The 20,111-nt window shown below is 45.4% G+C and overlaps 2 protein-coding genes across 3 annotated transcripts in view; one reads left to right on the forward strand and one right to left on the reverse strand.

Annotated features, from left to right (window-relative positions):
* Positions 1-5,715, reverse strand: part of RUVBL2 (RuvB like AAA ATPase 2) — a 38,903-nt gene extending 33,188 nt beyond the window's left edge. The window contains exons 1-2 of one of the 2 annotated variants that reach the window (XM_089681804.1): positions 5,581-5,715; positions 652-700 (exon numbers count right to left, since the gene is read on the reverse strand). In XM_089681804.1, coding sequence (XP_089537930.1) covers positions 652-700; positions 5,581-5,595 — 64 coding nt within the window. In that variant the 5' untranslated portion in view covers positions 5,596-5,715. The remainder of the gene's footprint in view (positions 1-651; positions 701-5,580) is intronic. The other variant, XM_089681803.1, reaches the window with a different exon arrangement.
* An 11,996-nt stretch (positions 5,716-17,711) lies between these two features.
* Positions 17,712-20,111, forward strand: part of GYS1 (glycogen synthase 1) — a 74,371-nt gene continuing 71,971 nt past the window's right edge. The window contains exon 1 of the mRNA XM_089681805.1: positions 17,712-17,973. Coding sequence (XP_089537931.1) covers positions 17,856-17,973 — 118 coding nt within the window. The 5' untranslated portion in view covers positions 17,712-17,855. The remainder of the gene's footprint in view (positions 17,974-20,111) is intronic.

Here is a 20,111-nt window from a genome sequence, read left to right on the forward strand (position 1 = left end):
TGCACTTACAATCTACTGATTGCGGATGCACAAACTTTGCAAGTTCGTACAAAAATTTAAATTTTCCCCTTTTTTTAAAGGTGAATTTAGCCATTAATCTTTATGACTCGGTTTACATATAACCTTTGTGTTCCTAAAATAAAGCCTCAACTTTTTTACTGCTGTATTGCAAATTCCTCCAACATATTTTCAACCACTGTGTTATGGTGACTGTTCATGTACACTGAACTTTACCCTTGTGCTTCATAATTATGAATAAAAGCCCATATTTCAGACAGACCTGATCACCAAATACAGAGTGCATTACAACACTTACATATTTTATCTAAAATAGAAATTAATTGATATGTGGCATTTGTACCATTATACTGGCCTAGTGTAAACTAAATGCAACTTCCTGATCCTGCCTGTTACTAGAGAAGCCGTTTACTGTTTGTTAGTTTCTGTGGAAACCATTCAACTCTAACAAAAGGACATTATCAAGAACTACAAAAGCTTAACACAAACTCTCCAAGGAGCTATCCTAAAGTTCCATGACTACATTCAAATGCAAGGGGAATTTCAATTAAAAGTAATTGCTCTAGTGGTAAAAAAAAAAAATCATGATTTCAATAACAGAACACACATTATAAACAAATTTGGAATGTTTACCAATTCTCTCAATTCTCGTGACATCTCTTACTTCCGGCACCTTGGTTGTCTAGAAGAAAAACACCAAACAAAAATAAAATAAGAATTTAAGCCACACACAAAAATAAAGCTGCCTGAAAACTTTTTTTTTCTTTAAGGACGAATATTACAGACACAATGTTACAAATATTAATATTGTGACTGAAAGGTATAAAAATACTCTGAGCTTGATACAAACTCTGAAGGAAATGAAAGGGCCTGTGAAACCCTTAGAAACCAATGAGATCATCTTGTAAGCCAATCCATTAAAATGGTATCTGGTGGTTGCTGAGGGCAACAATATCACTTACCCCCAGTTAATATGCACAATTCTAAAAACTGTGCATAGCCAATTTTTTTTAATAGTTCTGGACAGAGTAAAAAAGGTAAAGGATAAGCTCACCTTTTGACAAAAAATAATGAATGCACTGTTTTTGCAGGTAATAGCAAATGGAGCAGCATTTTTTGTGCAGGACACAGCACACCACCGATTGCTGTGCGCTCCCAGAGCCACGCGGTTACAGTGGGAGGACGTCATATAACGTCCTCCAAGAACAAGAGAACCGCCTTGCGCCCGTCATTGCCTTATATTGTGGGCAGGAGGAGGTTAAAATGTTGGCAGCTATACACATATGTCCGCAGGACTTCTGGTGCGCTTTAAGAAAATACACCAAAACTACCCAAACAAATAGAAGTCTATAAGAAAGTGCAGATATGCCACACAAAAACTGTGGGTACACTGCACTGTGGCCAAACCAGAGCAGATCACTATAAGCCCTGGTTCACACAGATACGGTGTGGTTTCTATGTGTTTTCAAGTGCAATTTCAGGTGCAGTTACAGTACAGTTTTGCAGCAATTTTACAGAGCTGCGATTTCTGTCCTGACATTTTGTGACATTAGAAATAGGTGTATTTTGCACTGAAATTGCATTGCACCCGAACACCTATGAATTTTCAAGGCTGTTTTACATTCACGTCTATGGCATTGTGCCAAACACACAGTTTTGGAAAATGCATTGCGTTTGGAACACATAGGTGTGAACGACCTCCACAGAAAGCCATGTTATCTCCCTTGACATGTGAAGATATGCGTTCTGGAACGGATCAGAACTGCATCACTGTGAACCAAGGGTGAGACTGTCCTAAGTGCACCATCAGCTCATCACACAAAATCCTTTAGATCAGGGGTGTCAAACTGTCGGCCTTCCAGTTGTTGCGAAACTAGTTCCATCATGCCTCTGCCTTTAGGAGTCATGCTTGTAACTGTCAGCCTTGCAATGCCTCATGGGACTTGTAGTTTGGGAACAGCTGGAGGGCCACTAGTTTGACACCTGTGCTTTAGATCTACAGACTACTATGTAGTACAAGATTCCTGATCACAGAATTAAGCTCCTCATTTTATATAGCTTTGGTAAATCTATGCAGGCCACACATGGATTGAATTCCAAAAGAATTTTCTTTTGAAACGAGTAAACTAAGAATTTTTGTTCAAATGTTTCACCATTAGTGGGCCACAGCATCAGCCGATTTTCATGCAGCCATTGAATTTGAGTGATCTCGCAAGTAGGAAATTTTTTTGAAAAACAAGTAAAATTTCTAATCAATGATAGGAGAATAGTGTGGGAAATATTGAAAAAGAAAGGAGAATGAGCTGTGACCTGGAAAGAAAAGAAGATTCCCAGCCACAAAAATGATTTGCTGTAGCAACATGAGGTGAACTGAAGACTTGGTTGGTCAAAGTTTGAAATCAATGGTGGCACCATCAAATTATGTACTAAAATTTAAATTTGTGAAGGAAAACTCAGTTCAGAATTCAACCCATGCCTACATAAGGGTCACACATTACAATCTGCCAGTACAGTTACTATGCAATCAACTTTAGATTTAACAAAATGATGTAATGTGGGGACCTACCTAATCTATCCAATCAGACAGGCCCTTGCACATGCAGTAGTTGATGGCAGATCTAAGACCCCATTCACAACTGCACATTCCCAGACACCTTAATCAAGGATGTTCAATTTATATCACCCGACACCCAAAACATGTAGTTCCCTATGCCGGGCATGTAGTGTTTTCAAAACTTTAGCCCTGCTGCGGGCAAGCAGCAGGGCTCACCTGTCAGGCAGAAGCATTCAGGCGGCAGCGCTGCTGCCCGATTGCTTCCACATAGCCCACTACAGTGACAGATCCCACCCCATCTCTCCCCCCCCCCCCCCCCCCGTGTGAAGGTCCTCCCTGCCCGCTATGTCGCTGGGTAAAGGGGAGAGGACAGTGGACACGTCAGCTCCCTTCACCTTCTTGTCCTGACACAGAAGTGACGCTATGACGTCACTTCCGAGCCCTGTTGACACTTCCCAGCCATCGAGGCCGGGAAAGAATGTAATACAGTGTGATGTGCATCCAGTGGAGTACAGGGGAGACATCCAGACCCGCCATGTCTTAACCACTTGCCGTCCGCCTACTGTTTATAAATGGCAGGACGGTGGCACTCCAGGGGCAGGTTGCCGTTCATAAACGGCACCCACCATTTCCAGCTGTGCGCGCTCCCCAGGAGCGCGCAGCACCGTGATCCGGTGCCCGCTGTGTCCTCCAGACACAGTGAAACACCGATCATCAGATGGGACCTCTGTACGAGGTCCCGATCATGTGATCACTGATTGGCCAATCAGTGATCACGCGCAAAGTAGTAAGCAAGATGTCACTTCTGACATCATTGCTTACTACGTGTGAAATCTGTGAATGATCACAGAGGTCACATGGTACAAGGCTATTCACAACAGCCTTGTACCATGTGACAAGCTGTGACCAATCACAGCTCACTCAGTATTTCTCAATGGCTGCAAGAATGCAGACAGAGAGAAAGATAAATTATTGCTTTTACATCCTATATGGGTGTAAAAGCAATCACTGTAAAAAAAAAAAAAAAAAAAAGTTTAAAAATTATAATTTTTTGCTATAAACTAATTTGGCTAATTTTTGTTTTTACTAAAAATATAACGGAATACATTTTGGCCAAGATTTATGATGAAAAATAATTTATTTGCAAAATTTTATAAGAAAAACAATTTTTTTCCAAATTTTTGGACTTTCATTTACATAGCAAAAAAAATAAAAATCCCAGTTTTATCTGTCTCAAAAAATGGTAAAAAATTCATATGGGTACAGTATTGCATGACCGCGCAATTGTCAACGTGTGATAGCGCTGAAAGCTGAAAATTGCCCTGGACAGGAAGGGGGTAAAAGGGTCCGGACAGGAAATGGTTAATAAAGAGAACCTGTAACCAAAAATCATCACACAGGGGACTTTTTGTCCCCATGTCATGAAAAAAAATTTTCTTCAACTATACAAAATTAAAGTGAAACCCAAGCACACAACCCCCCCCCCCCCCCCAAGCACTTGAGAACCCCCCCACATATGCACATGAACAAATTTAAAAGCAAACGCCAGGACCCTATAATGAAAACGCGGATTGCAATACAGGTTACATATCGCAGACCAGAATGAGAGCAATGATTCTAGTACCAGACCACCTCCGTAACACTATACTGGTGACCTATAAGGGCATTAAAAGCATCACCTATAGAAAATATAGGGTACTAAAGTTTGTTACCATTTCACAGACACACGCAAATGTAAGGTTTGACACATCTGTTTACTTGGTGTAACCTCATCTTTTATATTTTACAAAAAAAATGGGTAATTTATTGCTTTTTGGTGCCCTAAAACTAACTTAAGTGTATTTTTTACTGAAATTTTGCGGTAATATCATGAGACATAAAATATTGGAAGTACCACTATTACATTCTCCAGGGTGTGTGCTTTCAGAAAATATGAACATTTTGGAGGTTTTATGTAATCTTCAGGCCTAAAATGTTTTTTTAAACGTGTGCAAAAACGCAAAAGGGGCTCTGGCAGGGACAGGAATAAAGGATAAGCAGGACACTCCCCTTTCCTGAGGAACACCCAATCGGTGCTCATTACACTGCAAAGTCTCTCCCCTCCCTGCTAGTCCCCGGGTGCGGTGCTGCAGACATAAAGACCCTTTTTTTTTTTAAAAAAAAGTCCCAGAGATTCCTAAAAACACCTCAAAATTTATAAATGGTTTTGGTTACAAAAAATGTTTGTTTGATCAGGACAAGTAAATTGGGATCCCAAGTTAGTCCCTGGACAAGTTGTTTTTTCAAAAATTTCCACACCCCTGCTAATCCTTAAATCTTAATGGCACCCCAAAACAGCCCAGTACTAAAAAAAAAAGCAAGGCTCACCACCCAAAGAAGTGCAGGAAGTACTTTGCTGCGTTTGTAGCACACAGAGCGCCACATTCACCCCAGTGCATTCCTGGACACGTGTCAAAATGTGAATCACACCGATTCCTTAAAAACACCCCAAACGCGGCTAGTAGATGCACCTCATCATAGCAGAAGGCCAGGTAAAAAATGCGTAAGGTTCACTGCCCAAAAACAACCACAGAAGCTAGACCCGCGGGTGTGAATGGGCCCTAGGGAGACTGGAAGCCATGTGATGAGATCAGCACAAAACATTCACCCATACCAGATCACTAATGGAACAAGCCGTTACCCCTAGCAACCAAATGAGCTTCATCTGTTATTTCACCTCCCAGTCTGGTTACTAATGGAATGGTCCTAGATATATACATAGATACGAGTCCCTGGATTCCAGTCTATTCCCCGAAAAGCCGAGTCCGGCCCTTGAGCTGTGTGTGATCACCATGCACTGAGGAGGACGCCATGGCCGGACTTCATTCATGGGCACACAGTCAGCTAGCCTGGAAACACCGCACTGTCCTCCCACCATGATATGTTCCCTCCATATATGCGACCTATTCCCCTCCACACAGCACCGTCCCGGGCCCCTGCTCATCCCCCGGCCTCTGTGTGCATCTTACCGCCATGGTTGCCATGCTGCCGCTTCTTCCCTATACACAACCGCCAGACTCACTCAGTGTGCAACACTGATACTCCGCCGGGCAGGAACTAACTCCCAGCCTGAACGTTCCAGAGCTGTGTGTGGCTGCAAAACCACGCCCACCGGGGGAGGGGACACTGTAACCGTCTGTAGGAGAAGGAGCTGAACTTCTCACCAGTGAGAGTCAAATAAACCTGACTGCAATACCGGACTCGTCCAGCAGGTGTCACCAACCACTCAGCTCCCACGTTGTATTCAGTTTAAAGGGGAGTTCCACCCAAAAGGGAAAGTTCCGCTTTAATGCCTCATCCCCCACACCCTATTAAAGCGGAGTTCCATCCAAAGGGGAAAGTTCCGCTTTAATGCCTCATCCCCCACACCCTATTAAAGCGGAGTTCCATCCAAAAGGGAAAGTTCCGCTTTAACGCCTCATCCCCCACACCCTATTAAAGCGGAGTTCCACCCAAAAGGGAAAGTTCCGCTTTAACGCCTCACCCCCCACACCCTATTAAAGCGGAGTTCCACCCAAAAGGGAAAGTTCCGCTTTAACGCCTCATCCCCCACACCCTATTAAAGCGGAGTTCCACTCAAAACGGAAAGTTCCACTTTAACGCCTCACCCCCCACACCCTATTAAAGCGGAGTTCCACCCAAAAGGGAAAGTTCCGCTTTAACGCCTCACCCCCCACACCCTATTAAAGCGGAGTTCCACCCAAAAGGGAAAGTTCCGCTTTAACGCCTCACCCCCCACACCCTATTAAAGCGGAGTTCCACTCAAAACGGAAAGTTCCGCTTTAACGCCTCACCCCCCACACCCTATTAAAGCGGAGTTCCACCCAAAAGGGAAAGTTCCGCTTTAACGCCTCACCCCCCACACCCTATTAAAGAGGAGTTCCACTCTAAAGGGAAAGTTCCGCTTTAACGCCTCACCCCCCCACACCCTATTAAAGCGGAGTTCCACCCAAAAGGGAAAGTTCCTCTTTAAAGATTGGTCCCCAGCTCCCCATTAAGGATTGGCACCTTTGGGGGGGAAAGGTTACCTGTATTTGACAGGTACCCGCTCCCACTTCCGCTGCGATCGCCTAGGCAATTGGAAGCGAAGGTTGTCCTCCCTCCCCGAAGTCTTGTGGGACACGTGACAGGTCCCAGAAGACGACGTGGCCATTTAGGAAATGCAGCGCTACTCGCTCATGTGCAGTGGGTACCTGGCTGTGAAGCTGCAAGCTGTCACAGTGGGGAGCCCACACTGAAGATACCGGCGCCTGGAATACAGGACAGCTGGTGAAACGGGCTGCGGCGGGGGCAACGCGGGATCGTGGGACAGGTAAGTGGCTGTTTTTTAAAAGTCAGCAGCTACAGTTTTTGTAGCTGCTGACTTCTATTTTTCTGCAGAGTGAGTGGATTGGCACCTTTGGGGAGCGGGTACCTGAATGTGACAGGTACCCGCTCCCATGTTTGCTGCGATCGCCTAGGCGATCGGAAGTGGAAGGTGTCCTCCCTCCCTCCCTGTAGTCTTCTGAGACACGTGACAGGTCCCAGAAGACTACGGGGCCATTCACAAAGCTCAGCGCTTCTCACACATGCTCAGTGGGCACCCAGCTGTGAAGCTGCAAGCTGTCACAGCCGGGTGCCCACAATAAAGATGCCGTCACCAGGGAGAGACGACAGCCAGTGAAACCAGCCATGGTGAGGACACCACTGGACCGAGGGACAGGTAAGTGGCTGTATTTTTGTTTACACACAGGTCTCTCCCCTGTCAGTATTACTTGGTGATCACCGGGTGATGGCGGGGAATCTCCAGCCGAGACCTGGTGATTGACATCTGTAGCCACCAATGATGGCGCAGGTAGGGTGGAGCACGCGTGCGCCCCCTACCCGTAAATGCAAATCATGTATATAGCCCTGCCGCCCTGTAGCAATAGTTCTACTATAGGGCGGCGGGGAAACAGTTAATATTCAAAGCAAACGCTCCCATCCATCCATGTCTCCATGCTTTTTATTTTGTCAGTGGCCATGTTGAGTAAGGGCAGGTGATTAATTTAGCATTTACTTCCTGGAATCCATCTGCCCTTAGCTCAGGCATGCAGGCAGGAGGGTGTGCTAAGCTGAGAAAACCCCTTCTCTCCTAAAAACTCCTGGGATGTATGACATCATTTGCCTAGGCCTGGAAACCAGGAAGTAACTGAAGAAATGTAGAAAAAAGTTTAAAACAAGTAAATATTATATACTTTCCTATCTATTTATTAATGTTGGCAGCATAAGGATTAAAAATAGCCAGTGCTGACTGAGAGAGTGGAGTTATGCTTTAGGAGGTTAGTGGAAAAAGCTGGGAGCAAGGGGCTGCTTGGCTGGATTCAATGGCTTGGCTTGGAACAACTATTCGGATGGTGGCTTTTGACATGACTTCCATATTCCTGATCCACATGTTTACACTGGATCAATGACTCAGCTATCACTGAAACTAGAAGTTCCATACAACAGCCCAGCTTCCAGTATTTTCAGGAGCTGAGCAATAGTAGCCCCTATATGTATCTTATAAACCACCAACTGAAAGCAGAACTAACCCCATTGATTTAATGGTTTCAAGAAACAGTTACATTCCTGGCATATCGGGATGCTAACTGTCACATTTGCTTGTGCTCTCAACCAAACTGTCAAACCATCTAAGGGCTGGTGTCATAATTGATCACATGTGCAGCACTATGGCAGTTGAGGATCAAACAGATGCTAAGATGGCAACTTCCTTGGCTGAAAAAGAAAGGAGGGTTTAGTTACACTTTAACAGTTTCCCAAAATGGTTACATCCAAAGCATGCTGTGAATGACAACTGTCACAGTTATTTGTGTGCTTCTGTCAGCTCCCTACAGATTTGTCAAGCCATTAAATGGCTGGTTTTCTATCTGATCACATGTGCAGCACCATGGCAATTGCAGATGAAACAGAGGCCAAGATAGTAGCTTCCATGGCTGTAAAGGATAGGTGGTTTTAGTTCACTTTAGAATTGCAGTTTACACCTAACTAGCCTTAATATGTTCCCCCCACTGCCTATGCTGACTGAAGCTGGCCATACATGGGCCAAATTCTGAAAGAATTTTCTTTCGGAATCTTATCTAAGAATTTCCATTCAAAATTCACATCATTAGTGGGTCACAGAAATGGCCGATTTTCGTGCGACCATCGAATTTGAGTGATCGGGCATGTTGGAAATTTTTTGAAAAACAAACGAACTTCTAATCAATGATGGAAGAATTCTGCGAGAAATATAATCGAAAAAGAAACAAGCATGAGATGTGACTTGGAAAGAAAAGAAAATTTTTGGCCACGAAAATTCTTTTCTGTAGCAACATGTGAAATTGATAGCTTGATTGGACGAATTTTGAAATCAAGAGTGGCATCATCGATTTACAAAACTTATAAAATTTCCTATTTTCTAAATAAAATTTGTTCAGAATTTGACCAATTTATGGTCTGCATAACCTGTGTAAAAAAATGATATACCTATTTTCAGCCCACTTTAGGCCATTCCTGTGACCCACTGTGTCAGCCAGTGGCAGCTGCAGGGGAGAGGGGAGAGTCCTTAAGAACAGTGTAAAGCGTGGATCAGTGATGTCACCCACAGGCTCCAATGGCTCATCCATTGCCGGAGCTTCCTCCTCTCCACTGCAGCAGACTCTGGCTGACACAGGGAGGGCTAGTTCACATTAGCTGCAGTCCAGTGTGCTTTTTTCTGCATCAAAAATGCATGCACAGTGTTTTCCATGCATTCCAATGGCCCTAGTTCACACCAGTGCAGTTTCCAGTGCAGAAAAAAAATAGCACATGCTGCATTTTTTCACCACAGAACCATACTGGAACATAGCAAACTGCATCAAAACTGCACCGGAATGGAGTGTGGTGTGAACTGTAAGAAAAAATATATCCGGAATGCATCCGGAATGCTTCCGGAGTGCGTTTTTGTGGTGTGAACTGGCCCAGAAGCTGGATCATGTGACTGGACTAAAGCAGGCTGAAATTAGTCATTTTTTTTTTATACAGGTTAGTCAGCATAGGTGTCAAGACATTTTTAAAGCTAGTTAGACGTAAGCTGGTATTCTGCTTTAGGCTTCATGCACACTAGCGTTTTTTATAAGCTCAAAAACCGCTAGAAAAAAAAGCTGGAAGAAAAACGCTGATAATAGTGTTATTGTCCTGGCGTACAGTAGCATTTTAGTCACATTTAGAAGCTTTTACGAGCATGAGTGTTTTATTCGTGTTTTTACAGTACATGTATGAAAATAAATCTAAAAAAAGCTGTTAGGAGCATTTTAGAGCATTCTTTGTTTTTTTTCTGCCGGGAAAATGTTCCCAAAAACTCTATAAAAACAATTTTGTTTCTGCTCCTAAATGCTAAGCTACAAAAATGCTACTAAAATAGTGTGCAAGGACACATAGGATAACACTATTAGCTTCTAGGAGAAGAAAAATACTCAAAATAGCTTCTAGGAGTTTAAAAAAACATTAGTGTGCATGGAGCCTGGAGAGGAACTAAACACATCAATTTAACAGTCTAAAAAAAATAGTTACTTTCCTGATACAAGCGCGCACTTCCAGTCTGCCGTCCTGACGCCCTGTGTCACTTCCGGTCAGGGGCGAACTGACCATTTGGAAACTTGGCACTGTCCGAGGGCCCGGGGTCAGTATGGGGCCCCATGAGATGCCCCTGGTACCTTTTTCATAGGCTTTTTTAAGTTTGGGCAAGGACACAGGGGCCCCATGATCCCCTATTGAGGGCCTGGGGTCAGTAGGGGGCCCAATGAGATGCCCCTGGTACCTTTTTCATAGGCTTTTTGACTTTGGGCAAGGACACAGGGGCCCCATGATCCCCTATTGCCCACGGGCCCCATGAGTTGTCAGTCCGCCCCTGCTTCCGGTGAGTGGAACGCACGCCGAGCAGTGCGTTCCAAGCGGCCATCTTGTAGTGTTGTTTGGAACTGTATCCTGTCATCCCTTGCTGAACCAGGCTGTGAGGTCTCTGTGGAAGCAGTGGAATCGATGTTAGCCTATGGAGGCAATAAAATAGATGCTTTTTATTCATCTTACCAAATGTGAGTGGTCTGGCAATTTGTATCAAATATTGCATTATTTAATAGCAGTATTACGCTATTATATACTGTACTTCTTTCCCTTGCACTGCTGTGGAGTTTGGTGAGAGGACAAGGCAGAAACGAGTGGAAGAAATACTCTATGGTGGAAAGGAATCCTGAAGGTTTCAAAAAGGGGGCTTAGGATCCCTTAACATCCTAAAAGGCGCGTTACTCACCATCATCTGGTGAGTGCGGCTGATGTTGGTTTTTCACTGGTGAATGGTGGAAGCACTATCTCATTTGTATATCTGATTTTTTCACAATTTATTGGGGAGAAAGGACTTTTTCTTTATTTATATTGATTTGGACATTTTAATATAAATGGAGAATTTTTTGGGGGGGTCACTTTAATCATATTTATTTATATTTGTATTGATTTTTATTGATTTTTACACTGTATGATATTTAAGGTATTGATTGAGGTAGGGTGTTGATTTGCGAAGTTTTTTTTTTTTTTCACTTTTTGGTTTAATATACCTGTGCACAGCAGCAATCTACAACCTGGGTGTAATTTTTGGAGGTATTCCTGTGCGCTGGGGTTTGCTGTATATTGTTTCTGTCTGTTATCTAGTTTTCCTGGAGGTTCCTACATGATGGGATTAGCCTTGTGTCAACTTGACCTCATTACCTAATCAGTGTAGGATATTTATCCCAATGTGTAATGTTTGTTTTTATTGTTCATGTGGGGACTGCCCCAATTTCTGAAATGTATAAAAATCTGTATTCCTGTTCAACAAACAGTTTCAGTTGCACCTAAGCTAGCGTTGTCTAGTCCTTGCGTGCAATGACCAGCTATAATACCTCGGTCCTCTGTCCCAGCAGCAAAGAAGCAGTTCTCTGATGGAAGCACCCAGGTGGGGTGCCAGGTGGTCCATCACAGTCACTTAATTTAATTAGTAAAACAGCTTCACTGGGTGTAAGGAAGGAACTCTTGGAAGACGTAGTTCTACAGGAGTATCTACATCAATAGGAGTCAACCTCCAGCAAGAATTTTACAACAGTGCCGGGACAAGGGGTGGGCAGGAGGGGCAGCTGCCCTGGGCACAGCAGAACAATGGGGCAGAAAATGGATGGCATGGATTAACAGGGGGGTGCAGTTCTTCATCCTTGCCTTAAGCGCTACTTGATGGACTTGTCCTGGTATTGTATAAGAAGGTGACCAGATGTCCCCAGTTTCAGGGGACAGTCCTTGCTTACTGAAGGCTATCCCCAGGTAAAAAGAGTTCCCAAATTTGTCCCTGTTTAAAAAACTCCTAAACCCAGGAGCTGTATGGTAATCTACCCAGGAACTTCTCTCTGGTGTTCCATTTCTAATCTCATTGGCTGCATGGACAAAGTGAGGAGAGGGGAATGTGCATTAGCTCGTCAGCCAATAACATAAGATCCACCCTCTAGGCTTGTGCAGACTCACAAGTGTCCATAAGGAGAAGATTCTACCTTGTTTCTGGACCTGTGCAGAGAGATTGGGTGCTGGCACTGTATAGGTACTGCTGAGATGTCAACCAAGCTGCGTGTTATGATCTATACGGATCAGCAGCATTGCTCTTACAGTACCCCTCTATCTTTTGGCTGGAGAGAACTCTGCCCCTAAAATCTGTGTTATGAATTATAAAGACATCATCACTCTCAGTAAAGTCCATAGTAGTCCTGGTAACACTGGTGAATAGCTGGAGGGATCCTAGGCATGGGGATACAGGGGGACCACCCAAATTGGAACTAGAGTACTCTGGTAGCAATTGGGGAGGGGCTCCCTATAGTGGCTGGGTATTCTGGTTAAGCTTTAGACCAGGGTTTCTCAACCAAGGTTCCATGGAATCCTAGGCTTCCTCCAGAGGTTGCTAGGGGTTCCTTGAGCAATGAGCAATCCTGCCTCTCAGATAGGTTTCCACTGACACCAATGATCTTTTTAGCTATCTGTAAGGGGGTAATTCTGCTCAATGACCACCAATGTAAGGAGCATTATTCCCACTGACCTTCACACTAAGGTAGCATGAGTTGTAGAAATAATAATTTTTAGCAGGGGTTCCTTGAGACCGGAAAGGTTAATTCAAGGGTTCCTCTGTGTTGAAAAGGTTGAAAAAGGCTGCTTTCGACATATAGGCTCCTGCCTGGCTGTTTGCATGCAGGTTCTGACAGTGGAGGACCTCTCACCTGGCCACAGTTCACTTGCCAACATATCTCTCCCTCATCAGGTTTGGCTTCTCTCAGCCGCTGATGTAGGGGTGCAGAGGAGCCTCTCTTCCCTGAGTGTGACTGTGGGAAAAGAAGTTAAATGGACCTGAGCATGGTGAGTAAATGGGCACTCCGCCACACTATTAAACTATTGACTCTGCTACTGGTTCCTCTCATTGCTTCACCCCTTAGCACCACTGCATTCTCATGTTCACCGATTTTGGAAAGTTCCCAGGCGTTGGTGTCATTAGTGAGTAGCTGGCTGTGGTCATTCTGAGGGGTTCCCTCAATCTTTGTTGGAATTTTTGTTACAGAACATGTAAACCCAACATTGCATATTCCTGACATGTGCCTGCTGTACCATATACTTTGTATTGCTTCCTTTGTGTGAAATCCCTGGTGTTCCTGCCAGTCCCTCTGCTTCCCTATAAAAACCGACCACACTAGGAAGGAGAGCACAGCGTGGTCAGTTCTCTAGCTATGCTGGGAACTCAGTGTGCTCTCCTCCAATGATCAGACTTCTGCTATCAAACTCCCTCTGCACAGCCATTCACTGGGAAGATCAGCGTGCCACTGTTTCTCCTCCTTCAGCTTGTATGCAGCTGAGAACAGAGGGAATGTGATCACTTGTAAAAAAGGGGGGAAAAAAAGTTTTTATAGGGTTTTTATCAGGGGCGGACTGACAGCTCATGGGGCCCCCGGGCAATGGGGGATCATGGGGCCCCTGTGTCCTGGCCCACACCCAAAAAAGCTTATGAAAAAGCCAATGAAAGGTACCAGGGGCATCTCATGGGGCCCCCTACTGACCCCGGGCCCTCGGGCAGTGCCCGAGTGCTTGAATGGTCAGTCCGCCCCTGGTTTTTATTTATATCTATACACAAATGTTTTGCCTTTCATTTCTATTTTAAACTAAATGAGTTGTTTTACAAGGTGAGGGTTTACAATGATTTTAAATTTCTTCTATACTGAATACGTGAGGGAGGTGGGAGCCCCAGAATTCTTAGGTGAGCAGGAACTAAAACCAGCCATAGACGGTTTGCATCTTGGCCGGTTCAGCATGCACTGGCAGAAGTTTGAACCATGTATGGACAGTCTGAATGCACCCAAGTTGATCGATCGATCAATTTGGGTACAACTAGCCTGTTGGATTTTACATATTTAGTCTGGCTGAAAAAAGACAAAAGTCCACCCAGTTCTACTATAAAAAAAAAGTTACAATCCTATACCCACAGTTGATCCAGAGGAAGGCAAAAAAACCTAGCAAAGCATGATACAATTTGCTCCTGCTGGGAAACAAATTCCTTTCTGATCCCCCGAGAGGCAATCGGATATTCCCTGGATCAACTTTACCTATAAATGTTAGTATCCAGTTATATTCTGTGTATCCAAGAAAGAATCCAGGCCTTTTTTAAAGCAATCCATGGAGCTGGCCAGAACCTGCTCTTGAGGGAGTCTATTCTACATTTTCACAGCTCTCACTGTGAAGAAACCTTTCCGTGTTTGGAGATTACATTTCTTTTCCCCCAGACATAAAGAGTGTCCCCTTGTCCTCTGTGATGACCTCAGGGTGAATAGCTCTAAACTGAGTTCACTATATGAACCACTGATGTATTTATACATGTTGATCATATCCCCCTTAATCTCCTCTTCTCAAGAGAGAATAAATTCAGTTCCTCTAATCTTTCCTCATAGCTGAGCTTCTCCATGCCTCTTATCAGTTTGGTTGCCATTCTCTGTACTTTCTCCAGTTCCCCAATGTTCTTTTTGTGAATTGATGCCCAAAACTGAACTGCATATTCCAGATGAGGTCTTACTAATGATTTGTACCGGGGTAATATGATATCTCTCTCTCTGGAGTCTATACCTCTTTTAATACGAGAGGATTTTGCTCGCTTTAGAAACTGCAGCTTGGCATTGCATGCCATTATTAAGCTTGTGATCTACCAGAACTCCCAAATCCTTCTCCACCATTGATTCCCCCAGTTGTACCCCCCCAGTATGTATGATGCATGCATATTCTTAGCCCCCAAGTGCATCACCTTACATTTATCAACATTAAACCTCATTTGCCAGATAGTTGCCCAATTAAACAGTGCATTGAGGTCAGCTTGTAAGTTGAAGACATCCTGTAAGGATGTTTTTCCACAGCTTGGTGTCGTCTGCAAAGACTGAAATGGGATTTGTAATCTCAGACCCTATATCATTTATAAATATATTAAAAAGTAAAGGTCCCAACACTGAACCTTGGGGTACACCACTGACAACCCTAGACCATTCATTTACATGTGATTATTGCTAGCTGCTAGCATTAATCACCGTGTTCTCCCAGCGGGGATGGCACCCACTGCCCCCTGCTGGGAGAACACATACCTCCCAACTTTTTGAGATGGGAACAAGGCACACCTATTAGCAAATGTATGTAGGCATAGGACACACCCTCTGCCATGCCCCCTTAAAGGAGAATTATACAAAAAAAGTCTGGTTAAACCCACAAATACTATTCCTTTATACTAGCTCATGAATACGGCTGCCAGGCTCATCCACCTTACCAACCGTTCAGTGTCTGCTACCCCTCTCTGCCAATCCCTCCACTGGCCTCCACTTGCTCAACGGATAAAATTAAAAATACTAAGAACAACTTACAAAGCCATCCACAACTCTGCCCCCAGCTACATCCCCAACCTGGTCTCAATATATCAACCAAACCGCTCTCTTCGATCCTCCCAAGACCTTCTGCTCTCTAGTTCCCTCCTCCCATGCTCGCCTCCAGGACTTCTCCCATCCTATGGAACTCTCTACTCCAATCTCTCCAGTTGTCTCCTAATCTATCCACCTTTAGACGATCCCTGAAAACCTTTCTCTTTAAAGAAGTCTATCCTGCTTCTACCTAGTAAACTGCCATTTATTTCCTCCATCAGCTCATCCCCCACAGCTATTACCTTTTGTATCACTCAACCCTTCCTCCTAGATTGTAAGCTCTAATGAGCAGGGCCCTCTGTTTCCTCTTATACCAAATTGTATTGTAACTGTAATGTTTACCTTCATTTTGTAAAGCGATGCGCAAACTGTTGGTGCTGTATAAATCCTGTATAATAATAATAATAATATAAATGCAACAATTTAGGAATTGGATGAAAAGTTTAGCACTGCAACACTTTTTGAAAGATAAATAGTGCATTTTATATACAACTATATAGATCAGAGCAAAATGAGGGACAAATGAGGAGGAAGGAGGGACAGAGGGACTTTGTTCCAAATCAGGGACAGTCCCTCAAAATCAGGGACAGTTGGAGAACACAATGGCTCTGCGAGAGGTATTCCCCAATTAGCACTGTGTTGATGGGGCAATCAAGCGATTCTCTTGCCTGCAACCTGTGGTTGAATGAAAGCAAATCGCTTCATCTATGGTCGGCTTTAGACAGGGAGATCTATTTCAAAATCTTTCACATTTTGGGTGAACTGGTCCTGAAAAGGTAAACAATAAAGACTAAAAACATCCTTACCCAAAACATATGATGCTTTTCCATTTAAAGGTTTAGTTCAACTTTACCGAAAAACTCCCTATGCAGCTAACGGACATCTGTAGGTAAAAACAAACGGTGCAGCTTTGTCCAAAGTTGAATAATACCCTTGCTATAGGTGTAGGCCATTTACATGCCTCATGAAGCCTGACTGGAAGACTCCTAGGATGTTGCTAAGGACGTTGCTAAGACACACCTAGCTGTTACTACTCTCACCATCACAGGGGGGAGCTCAGAGCTACTGCATCAGGGGAGAGAAAGAGCATTTTAGGGAGGTTTGAATGAGAGAAAGCGCTCCCTCCTGTGATGGTGAGAGTCAGGGGCGGACTGACAACTCACAGGGCCCCCAGGGATTAGGGGATCATGGGGCCCCTGTGTCCTAGCCCACACTCAAATCACACCCAAAAAAGCCTATAAAAGGTACCAGGGGCATTTCATGGGGCCCCCTACTGACCCTGGGCCCTCGGCAGTGCCCGAGTGCTCGAATGGTCAGTCTGCCCCTGGTGGGAGTAGTAACAGCTAGGTGTGTCTTAGTAACGTCCTAGGAGTTTTCCAGTCAGGCTTCTCGAGGTGTGTAAATGGCCTCCACCTATAACAAGGGTAGTATTCATGTTTGATCAGAGCTGTACAGTGTGTTGTATCTACAGACCTCCCCAGGGGCGGACTGACAACTCATGGGGCCCCCGGGCAATAGGGGATCATGGGGCCCGTTTCCTTGCCCAAACTCAAATAAGTCTATGAAAAAGGTGCCAGGGGCATCTCATGGGGCCCCCTACTGACCCCGGGCCCTCGGGCACTGCCCGAGTTTCCAAATGGTCAGTCCGCCCCTGGACCTCCCTCATCTGCATAGGCAGTTTTTGATAAAGGTGAACTATGCCTCTAAACTGTCCCGTGCCCGCTGAGACACGCTGGAACGCCCACAATAGACGTTCCCATTCATCATCTGATGCTGTTCATGACCATGGACCCTTTGACCTCAGGACTGGCCAAGTTCACCTCTCATGCACGTAGCCCACGAGCTGACCTGTCCATCTTATTGACTGACACACCTTCAGCCAATCAGCCCTCTCCACCACAGACGGAGCACCATACCCAACCCACCCTCTGCCGGAGATCCTCTACTCCAATCAACTCTCCTCTGTAAATACATGTGTTTCCACCCTCCAATCAGCGACAAGACTTACAAGAAATAACCGATTATCATTTGATATTGCGGGACCATGTTGGTTGTGGGCAGAGGGGGGTGTGTGTGATGCGATGGTGGCCCCGCCCCTCTCGAGGACTGGTTAGTTACATTGTAGCAGTTCCTCTGTCAGTGGTGCGGGGGTCCGCAGTGCTGCTGGAAGAGGAGGAGGGGGAGGGCTGCACAGGAGCTGACACTTCAAGGACACTCAGCCTTGCTTTAACCCTTTGTCGCACCATCCATTAGCAGCCTGCAGGATGCCCCTGGCTCGCAGCCTGTCAGTCACCTCCCTCACCGGGCTGGAGGACTGGGACGATGACCTGGACCTCGACAATGCCGTCCTGTTCGAGGTGGCCTGGGAAGTGGCCAATAAAGGTGAGTGAATGGAGCAGATCAGTGGCCATTCACCAGAGGAAACAGGTGCAGATCACTGTCCATAGAGGAGAATGGAGAGAAGGTGGTCATTGGGGAGAATGGAGAGAAGGTGGTCATTGGGGAGAATGGAGAGAAGGTGGTCATTGGGGAGAATGGAGAGAAGGGGATCATTGGGGAGAAGGTGATTATTGGGGAGAATGGAGAGAAGGGGATCATTGGGGAGAAGGTGATTATTGGGGAGAATGGAGAGAAGGGGATCATTCAGGAGAAGGTGATTATTGGGGAGAATGGAGAGAAGGGGATCATTCAGGAGAAGGTGATTTATTGGGGAGAATGGGGAGAAGGTGATCATTGGGGAGAAGGTGGTCATTGGGGAGAAGGTGATCATTGGGGAGAATGGAGAGAAGGTGATCATTGGGGAGAATGGGGAGAAGGTGGTCATTGGGGAGAAGGTGATCATTGGGGAGAATGGGGAGAAGGTGATCATTGGGGAGAATGGAGAGAAGGTGATCATTGGGGAGAATGGGGAGAAGGTGATCATTGGGGAGAATGGGGAGAAGGTGATCATTGGGGAGAATGGAGAGAAGGTGATCATTGGGGAGAATGGAGAGAAGGTGATCATTGGGGAGAATGGAGAGAAGGTGATCATTGGGGAGAATGGAGAGAAGGTGATCATTGGGGAGAATGGAGAGAAGGTGATCATTGGGCAGAATGGGGAGAAGGTGATCATTGGGCAGAATGGGGAGAAGGTGATCATTGGGCAGAATGGAGAGAAGGTGATCATTGGGCAGAATGGAGAGAAGGTGATCATTGGGCAGAATGGAGAGAAGGTGATCATTGGGCAGAATGGAGAGAAGGTGATCATTGGGCAGAATGGAGAGAAGGTGATCATTGGGCAGAATGGAGAGAAGGTGATCAATGGGGAGAAGGTGATCATTGGGCAGAATGGAGAGAAGGTGATCATTGGGCAGAATGGAGAGAAGGTGATCATTGGGCAGAATGGAGAGAAGGTGATCATTGGGCAGAATGGAGAGAAGGTGATCATTGGGCAGAATGGGGAGAAGGTGATCATTGGGGAGAATGGGGAGAAGGTGATCATTGGGGAGAATGGGGAGAAGGTGATCATTGGGCAGAATGGGGAGAAGGTGATCATTGGGCAGAATGGAGAGAAGGTGATCATTGGGCAGAATGGAGAGAAGGTGATCATTGGGCAGAAGGTGATCATTGGGGAGAAGGTGATAATTGGGCAGAATGGAGAGAAGGTGATCATTGGGCAGAAGGTGATCATTGGGGAGAATGGAGAGAAGGTGATCATTGGGCAGAAGGTGATCATTGGGGAGAATGGAGAGAAGGTGATCATTGGGCAGAAGGTGATCATTGGGGAGAATGGAGAGAAGGTGATCATTGGGCAGAAGGTGATCATTGGGGAGAATGGAGAGAAGGTGATCATTGGGCAGAAGGTGATCATTGGGGAGAATGGAGAGAAGGTGATCATTGGGCAGAAGGTGATCATTGGGGAGAATGGAGTGAAGGTGATCAGTGGGCAGAAGGTGATCTTTGGGGAGAATGGAGAGAAGGTGATCAGTGGGCAGAAGGTGATCTTTGGGGAGAATGGAGAGAAGATGATCATTGGGCAGAAGGTGATCATTGGGGAGAATGGAGAGAAGGTGATCATTGGGCAGAAGGTGATCATTGGGGAGAAGGGGTTCATGGGGAGAAGGTGATCATTGGGGAGAATGGGGAGAAGGTGATCATTGGGGGGTAGTGATCATTGGGGAGAATGGGGAGAAGGTGATCATTGGGGGGTAGTGATCATTGGGGAGAATGGAGAGAAGGTGGTCATTGGGGGGGAAGTGATCATTGGGGAGAATGGAGAGAAGGTGGTCATTGGGGGGTAGTGATCATTGGGGAGAATGGAGAGAAGGTGGTCATTGGGGGGGGGGAAGTGATCATTGGGGAGAATGGAGAGAAGGTGGTCATTGGGGGGAAGTGATCATTGGGGAGAATGGAGAGAAGGTGATCATTGGGGAGAATGGAGAGAAGGTGATCATTGGGGAGAAGGTGATCATTGGGGAGAAGGTGGTCATTGGGGAGAATGGAGAGAAGGTGATCATTGGAGAGAAGGTGGTCATTGGGGA

Source organism: Staurois parvus, unplaced genomic scaffold (genome assembly GCF_062004578.1).
Source record: "Staurois parvus isolate SC_StPar_1 unplaced genomic scaffold, SC_StPar_1.0 ptg000279l, whole genome shotgun sequence".
NCBI lineage: Eukaryota > Metazoa > Chordata > Amphibia > Anura > Ranidae > Staurois > Staurois parvus.